This window comes from Perissodus microlepis, chromosome 11 (genome assembly GCF_051167445.1).
Source record: "Perissodus microlepis isolate ML-2025 ecotype Zambia chromosome 11, ASM5116744v1, whole genome shotgun sequence".
NCBI lineage: Eukaryota > Metazoa > Chordata > Actinopteri > Cichliformes > Cichlidae > Perissodus > Perissodus microlepis.
The window spans coordinates 22,581,747-22,590,339 of NC_140471.1; the positions used below are offsets into that span (position 1 = coordinate 22,581,747).

At 39.1% G+C, this 8,593-nt stretch overlaps 1 protein-coding gene across 1 annotated transcript; it reads right to left on the reverse strand.

Annotated features, from left to right (window-relative positions):
• Positions 1–1,389: 1,389 nt before the first annotated feature.
• On the reverse strand, positions 1,390–8,116 carry prpf31 (PRP31 pre-mRNA processing factor 31 homolog (yeast)). The gene is made up of 14 exons (XM_084943633.1): positions 7,943–8,116; positions 7,042–7,254; positions 6,887–6,947; positions 6,654–6,737; positions 6,452–6,549; positions 6,061–6,167; positions 4,540–4,709; positions 4,286–4,443; positions 4,117–4,206; positions 3,772–3,899; positions 3,387–3,459; positions 1,924–2,052; positions 1,754–1,852; positions 1,390–1,650 (listed from the first exon to the last, which is right to left on the reverse strand). Exons 2-14 carry the CDS (start codon positions 7,252–7,254, stop codon positions 1,537–1,539), a joined length of 1,524 nt encoding a protein of 507 aa, XP_084799759.1. The 5' UTR covers positions 7,943–8,116; the 3' UTR covers positions 1,390–1,536.
• Positions 8,117–8,593: the final 477 nt, after the last annotated feature.

The following is an 8,593-nucleotide window of genomic DNA, read 5'->3' on the forward strand; positions in this document are numbered from 1 at the left end:
CACTGAGTTCAGTTTACCACCTGATATTTCAGTGAGAGCCCTATACAGTGAATGTGCACTGACTAAACTTTTTACATGTAGAGTTGAAACAGAAATCCTAAAATTCAGGTGGTAAATTTAACTCGTGGGTTGAGTAGAAAGTGTCTCGTCTGCCGTGGTTGTTCCATTGTGTTAGCCCGAAGAACAGTAAGATTTAATCTGGGATGGGATGCATCCTACCTTTTCCTGGCAGTTTGAATGAGGGAGAGTGTTAAAACCGAATCAGTTTTCCATTTAAGCAACCATGAAGAGTTCTGTACCACAGGTTATGTTGTGTGTGATTCGTTTTCAGGCTTTTTTTTGTGGGAGGGAAAAGAGGGGGATGATGATGTGGGAGGGAAAAAAAAACAAGGAAAATGCAGCAACGTTCTGAGAGATTTGCCTTTTATAGATTCTATTTTTTGGGCTTTTAAGGTTTACAGAAAGGTCAGTGAAACTGCTAAAATGTGAATTTCAACACATATTTACAATTTTTCTCATCACAGTTCTGCATGGGAGATGTCATAAATGGGGTTATAACAGGATTGTAAAATTTCAATAAATACTTTTAAGAAATTATCCATCAGTGTGTGGCGTAAAGTCCTGTCATTCCTACATGGAATATGGATCCACATATTTTCCATCACCTTTAATTTGTTTTGTTTTTTGGTGTCCCCAGAAATACCAGATGACATAAGGAAAATAATATTAAGATCTGCTGCGTTTAGCTTCATTTACAGTAAGCACACCTGACATGCACCTGCCCATCAAAGTAACTACACATTACTTGCAGATTTAAATAACTGTCAGGGTGCTGTTTGGTAGCTACACAAAGCAAAAACCTAAATTAACCTGTAAAATGATGCAACCTTGTTGCATCTGCTTTCCTCACAAAGCAAAGCCTGTTCTGTTGCTGACCGTGTCCCTTTATGACACAGTGATGGGTACACTGTGGTCATGGCATGTTAACCTGCTTCCAGTAGGTTACGATGACATTTGACAAAGCTCAGATCTTCACAGTCACCTTTGAAATGTGGTGAAACATGAGATTTAGATCATTAGCTGATAACTACAGCACCTGTGTGATCGTTTCATCACCTTGTTGAATCAGATCCATAAAAATTTAAACTAGTTCTGATGACAAAAGAGTCCAACCCAGTACTAGCAAGTTCCTAATAAAGTGACCGTGGGGATTTTATCTTATTCATAGCAGTTTTACTTTCAGTAAAAATAAAACTGTATTAACTCTAAATTCAACATAATTAGTTCAGTTTCACTCAAAATAGAAGATCAAAACAAGCAGGTATAAATTCAAATGTCACAGAGGAAGCTCCTGTTTCTTGTTTTTAGAAAAAACACATACCTACAAAGTGAACTCTATATTTTATTTAGATGGGAAAAAAAGCCTTAAGTCGAAACAAGTTTCAAAAAAAAAAAAAAATAACACGAGGTGAGCCAAATTTTAAAATATACTTTCACAACTGTGCAACTGTCCATGTGCAGGGCGTCCGTATGTCTTTACATCTTAGCTTCCTTCTTGACTTTGAGGAACTCTGCCATGTTAGAGAAATATTTCTGGTTAGCTTCAGCCACCTTCTTCTCTGCAGCCTGCGGGTTCACGATCTCCAGCCCCTGCAGAAGGAAACAATAACAGATTTAAAAACAAACAAAAAAAACAAAACAAAACCTCAAACTCTCTTGCAGGTCTTTAGTTAATGAGTCCGCTTCTTTTTACCTGGAGAGGTGTGAATGCTACGCTGGAGCTGGTTCCTGAAGAACGATCTCTGACTGTGGACTTTCCTCCATATGTCATGCTCTGCTTCTGCAACGTCCTCTGTGGACAAAAGCCAAAATGTTAGAGATGATGTAGATACAAACACCAGCAGGAGAGAAGAGCACATTTACCTGGAGGGATTTGGAGATCCTGGCTTTGGTGGCCTCGTTGACCTGAGCCTGCCTGACTCTGCCGCTGCCGCTCTTCCCCAGCTGACCCAGACTGAAGCCCAAATCCTCCTGATACGCATCATCTTCAATCTGCAACACAACACAGGAGAAACTATTAACTGGAACAGGATCACCTTGTAATATAATTAACCATCGAAATATCAATGAAGTCCATGCCTGGATTACAGAACACTCCTCAACAGGGGTTAATATAACAATGAACCAATTTAATTTGCTTTACTGCAAGAGTTTTCTCAAATTTATATCCATTATGAATCAAAGGACTTTACTTTCTTTATTAGCAAAATATTCAGTACGTTTTAGACTTTTTCAAATGTGAAGTTCTTTTTAAAGGACTGGATTTCATACTTGTTAGGACCGTTTTTAAACAGTGGTTTAAGGTAACGAAGACACATTCATAACAGCCAAGTCTCCATCCACAGAGAGCAATAAGCAGCTCAGAAACTGCACATTTATCAACAGACCAGAGTAGAAACTGTTTGTACTGCAGTAAAATCATCTTGCTGAAGCTCCTTCAGAGTGTTGGGGGAAGTCTCGGTGAGTACAAAATAAAATAAAAATAGCTCATCTTGTTGGGTGCTTGAAAAGAAAGGAACTGGACCTCCTTAAGTTTGTGAAGATGTTCTCATCCAAGAGACTTCTTCAGCTCTAAAACAGAACAGCTGACAGAGTCTCAGGTTTTTATGGTGGCTTCTATTTGAGTTGGAACTTTCAACTGGAACACCCCCGTCTCGTCGGACTTCCAACTCAGAAATTCAGAGCAGCCCCACCAGTCACAACTGCACAATCCAAGATGGCAGCAGTGAATGTAAACAGTCATAAAACATGTAACCTGTACAGCCACTGTTGTGTACATCGTGTCATCTGTTTGTTGTTTGGTTTCTCCTATGAAGTACAGCGACCTTCTTTTCAAGCACTCGGGACTACCATGACCTGGATAACTGAGAACCTACGCAAACACCTCATCCTGTTACACTGGCTCTGCTGCACAAAGCTGGTGCGAGCCAAAAGTGAGGCTGCTTTGAGTCGTCATTCATCCCAGGTCTGAAATTACTAAAAGCTTTCAGTTGCTTTCTTATTCATTAGGGATCGCCCATAGCAGCAGTCTCCTCTTTTGCTTATTAGGAAAATGTGTAAACCCCTACATTACTACTAACCAGAGGAAGAGATTCCTCCTGCATGTCTTCATATTTAGTAACATGTCTATATTACTATATTATTATTTTTTGTGTTAACTATTTGTACGGTTTTCCTTCTGTCTTCATTAAAAGCATCTTCTTTGAATAAAAGAAAAGAATGCTAAATGAATTATGGATCATAGTCAGACATCAATAATGAAACATGAAATATCACTGGATTAAAAACAAATCTTAAAAACGGGAGCGGAGAAAATATGTACTGACCTCTGCAAAGGTCATCCTGTTGGCATGTTTTCTGATCTCAGTCAGCCCGAGACGCTCTTTCATCTTTCGGTACCTGCAGGAAAAGAGCAGCGGAGCTTGGTTATGCCATTCACTGAATATTTATAGTCGTTGGTGGTAGTCTAAACTTGGCTATGAAAGTTACGTAAGCTTCTTGCAGTCTTCCAGGATGCTGATCTGTGTCATGCCTTGTTCTGTTTCTGCTGAATTTTTTAACTTTTTCAAATAAATGTTAGATCAGTTTAATCTCAGTAACCTTCTCCCTCTTAAAAGATTCCAATAATCATCAATTTCCATCTCCAGACTGCAATCCTCTTTAGCAGTCTATTCTGGCAGGCCTGTTTCAGGTAGCTGACAGATTGTTTACCTCCTTCCTCCTCTCTTCTTCCTCTGTCCATCCAGCGGGGCTGGCAGTGGTTTGACTTGCTTCACGGGTGGAGGCTCCTGCCATTTATCAAACTTCCTTTCTATTTCTTCTTTTAGATCATAGCCAACCTGCAAACAGTGACAAATATTTTTAAGCCAAATGAAACACAAATCAACTTGATTATTTCCTCAGTTGCAAATAATTTTGCATGTAAATATGAAAAATCCAACCAAATATACATCAACAGACAAGAGAAATCATAATCTCTGTATCTGCTGGTACATTTATTCTTGCTCTAATACACAAGGCATTTATAAAACTTAGGTGTTCCTTTAAGAGACTCACTTTGCCATCTGAACTCTCGTGGAAGCTGTCCACTCTTGCGGCCAGAGTGCATTTTGAAGCCACCAGACGAGCTGCCTTCCTCCTGAGATCCTGAAGGAGGAAAGGACACTGTTAACCGTCACGCTGAACAGAATGCATTCATGCAGTTTATGCTCATATATTCACTGACAGGTGGCAATGACTGCACAACATCGCAGTGATAGATGAAGCCGGTGTGAGGGAGCAGAGAGGTGCTGCTGAAGCCAGAGAGGGTTCTCCTCTGCGCTCCCAGCAGCATCAGGTTACAGGCTGGCATCTTTGACAGGTTAGTGAGGCCTCCGGCGATACCTGCATCCACAGGAGAGACCGGACAGTCACCGAAACAATCCTCAGTGAAGACGATGTACATTTGTAAACACTGTTCAGTCAGTAGATTTCTCTCACCCATGATCTTTGCTGCTGTTGATGCTCCAACAATGATGGACAGGTTTGGTGCAATGAAGGACATTCTGGATTCTACATATTCATAAATCCTGTGTTTAGACTGGTTCAGCTCCAGGGCCATGTCGCACGCCTCCTCCAGCTGCTTCAGTTCATCCTCACTCAGCAACGACCTGAAGGCACAAGTGGCACAGTCGCCGTTCAGTTACAGTAATAACCAAAAATACATAACAACAAACTCTTTCCTCCTTGAAGCTCTACTATCGATAACCCTTGTTTCTCTTGTCAACTTCGGCAAGACAAGGTGTGCATCAGAAATCAGTGAGGGTGATCTCTGCCTATACAGCTTACTCGGGCTACTCTTTGTATGATTGCTATAACACAGGTTATAGCAATCACACAAATTCATTATTCTTATAGCTTGAAACACTGAAATTTGCAGACCTAGTGAAATTCAAAAGAGCAGAAATGTAGTTCAGAGCAAAAAAGGAAAGGTTACTTTGAAAACAGGAAGTATTCAAAGTAACTTTTTTTAAGACTGAAGGAAGTTTTAATTTTGCAACTGTTCAAATATAAATCACTTCAAAATGAGGTATAAAAGTTATGGCATTTATGAGACTCAAAGAAGAAGACTGTGTTTAGTTTGTGTTTCAGACCTATTCAGATTTTACAATTAATATTCCAAAATTGGAAGTACTTGGCTTTTATCCAGTTGTAAAAATAAGATATGATGATAATAATTTTAATTTTATGTAGCACATATATTCTGTTATTAGAAATGTGTATTCTTATTACTGAGGTTTATATCAATAGGGAAGCTGGATAAATATAAACTGATAACTTATGGAGAAGGGGTAAGATGCACTTCTTCCCACTTCTTCTCGATATGTAATAGTAAGAATGATACTGAGTGCATTTAGTTATTATTTAAAAATAACCTGTTAATGATTTTTATTCTAATAGAAAAAAAAAAAATGAACGTCTTATTGATGCTTTGTAACTTAACTTAGTTTCCCCATCCCTTTCCTATGAGCTACTGTCACTGATTATTATAAAATAACTGCTTAACACTTCAGTTTTGAGATGCACTGATTACAATTTCCTTGGCCTATTCCAGTTTTCTTTAAGTGAAGAAAACTGGAATAAAACTGTGGTCAACACAGCAAGAAGGTTCTGCGTCTTTCATGCTGTCTGGGTCTGTGTGGGTTCTCTTTAGGCTTCCCCCCACAGTCCAAAAACATGCATTCATGGTTGTGATTTTAAATTGACCATAGGTAGGAATATGAGTGTGAACATGACCAGGAATGTGAACGGTTGCCCATCTGTGTGTTAGCCCTGTGACCTGTGCTGGGTGTACCCTGCCTCTCCCCATTAAGCTGGTTAGGCTCCAGCCCCCCAGCGTTAGCAACCCCATAGTTTTTCATTTCCAGTAAGTGATTTAAGGTGATTCTAGCAGGAAGTGTTCACAGTGAACTACATGAAACTCTTCTGGTGAGACGGGGCCTTTAAATCTTATAAACTTACCCCTGTGTGGTTGAGGCTGTGACACTGACAACCATAATGGTGGCGTTGGTAAGGATTTGCTGCAGCGTCTCATTGTTTTTGCATTTCTCCAGATTGTTTCCCAGCTCCTAGACACAAACCACAAAAAAAAGAAAAATTAGGGGAGAAAACATCATGTTCAAACAAACTACAGGAAACAATGTTTTTAACAGGTTTGCTTGCAGTTAAACAGAGAAATTTGAAAGCCAAATTTGAAAAATTTTAACTGCAACATAATTTTCAATCTGTGCAGTTTTAAAGTCTTTAATCACGTCAGTTTTGTTAAAAATAGAAATCCTAAATCTAACTAAAAAATAGAAACAGTCAACTCGGAGCTGCTTCTTTTTTTGAATGAATACATAGTTTAGCTCACCTTGACAGTACGGATGTAATCCAAAGAATCCGGCACCAGAGACTCCAGCTCTGGAAACCTCTTGGAGTATTTGTCCCTGGTAAACTTGTGGATGATATCTGGAAACAGATCAGAAACACAGAGGACATCTCAGGTTATAAGGAAGAGAGCTAAATCTTAAAACATAGCATTATGGATCACCAGAGAGAAGAAGCCAACTCACTGAGCTCGTTGTCGATCTCCACTGTGAGGTTATTAGCTGCGACTATCAGTCTGTATTCTGGGTCAGCCTCGACTGGGCCTGAGACTAAAAGCAAACACAAAAAAAATAATAACAACTCCATGATGACTCTGGGTTACCATAAAGTTCAAATTAAATGTGTTTACAGAGTAAAACAGAGCAATGAATGGAAACTGATAGTGAGAAGAGCCTTAAATAATAATAACAACACTCACCCTCTGAGTTCTTACGCTGCTTCCCAATATATTCAGAAATTTTGTCCATTATCTCTGAAAACTGTAAAACACACGAGAGTCACTCTGGGAAGAACAGAGCAGACATTTTACTGCTAATCTCAACATGTGTAAAGCTCTTGTATGTTACAACTCACCTGTTTGCTATTGCGAAGCTTTGCAATAGACGCAACGCTCTCAGCTTTACTGTAGTCCACCTCCATCTCTTCTGGGATGTCTTCCAGCCCTCCGTCTGCACTTCCCTGGTTCGGCTCTCCATCGCTGTCCCTCTCTTCTTCTGGGTACAGCCCATCCTCTCCCTCATCTCCGGCCTCCTCCAGATCAGCCAGGAGCTCATCTGCCAGAGACATCTGCAATCGATGGAAAAACTGTGAGGACAGGCAAAGCCAACGGGGATCAGTTTGCCACAGGGTACATGAGGTTGTCACTGAGTTTGGTGGGGTATATGTTCTTTATTTGCTGCTGTTGATGTAAATCTGAATTGATTTTTTTTATTAATGATCTGGTTACATAACTTGAGGATCCCATTTTGACTGTTTTCTAAAGGCTTATAAAGCAATCACTGCAGACGCACGACCAGCAACTAAAACAATATTCTTATTCTTAAATTCTTATTAAAAAAAAAAAAAAAAAGCACGTCTCTAATATCCCCCTCCTTAATAATATTATTTGAGCACTAGATACTTAATACTAGTTTTACTCATTTATCAAACAATACAAATACAAATCAAATACAAAAAGTGTGTCAACACAAAAACTTATGGACCTCACTGCGTTATCAAGCCTGAAAGAGAAATCCATCTGTAGACATATTTTTGTGTTTCTGACAAGCTCTTCTCAGACTCGTTTGAGATACTATCGAGGCCGTGTTCAGTTCCTCACACATTATCACCGCCTCACAAAAACTGCGAAGTATTAAGTCTGCTTCCATCTTTGGGTTTTCACTGGCTGTGTTTGGAGTTAACCAATGTTAGCTAGCTAGCGTTATCGAACGTTGGTCCGACGTTACTGAGCGATTTCTCAGTAACTTTGACATACCTCAGAGTTTCAGAGAGTCCTACTGGTTTAAGAAAAAATTAAAGACGTCCAATGCAGGTTTCAGTCGCTTTGAATAGAAATACAAAATGATTTGTCCCTCTGTTTTCTTGACTGTTTGCAATCCGGTTGTGCGGCGCAGATGTACCGCTGGTCGCAGATTAAATACGTACATTCGCAAAGCTTTCTGGGAAACTGTGTCAGTACACTTCACAATCACAGAGGGTGTTTTTTTATTTTGCCTTTTGCCACAGGTTTGATTATCTATCTATCTATCTGTGAAATATATACAATACACACATAAACTCGGTGTACAGTACAGTGAAAATATGGATTAAGATCTGTTTGAATGCTAAATACGATGGTCTAAGTTGATCTGAATGTATATGTGTAATTAGCAAATATAGGTACTGGTGAATACTAATGATGAGTTATATTTATTTATTACAATATGATTTTGGGTGTAACTGCAAATGTAAAATTAACCACTTAAAGTTGTTTTTTTTTTCATGTTTTTCATAAGTATAATTTTAATTAACGTATCCTCACACACACCTACCTCCGCTTTTACAACCTAGGGATAATTTAGTGGAAGCTAGGAAAAAAATGTTAGCATATTGAGTTATTCTCACAACAACACTAACCTTAATGTGG

What these genes read in the sequence shown, in the direction of transcription:
- prpf31 (XM_084943633.1), bottom strand. Translation starts at nt 7,254, where the DNA reads ATGTCTCTGGCAGATGAGCTCCTGGCTGATCTGGAGGAGGCCGGAGAT. An exon ending in ACAGCCTCAACCACACAGGG is followed by an intron (nt 4,710 to 6,060) that starts GTAAGTTTATAA and finishes TTGTGCCTTCAG; the next exon opens with GTCGTTGCTGAGTGAGGATG. An exon ending in ACGAGAGTTCAGATGGCAAA is followed by an intron (nt 3,900 to 4,116) that starts GTGAGTCTCTTA and finishes CACTGTTTGCAG; the next exon opens with GTTGGCTATGATCTAAAAGA.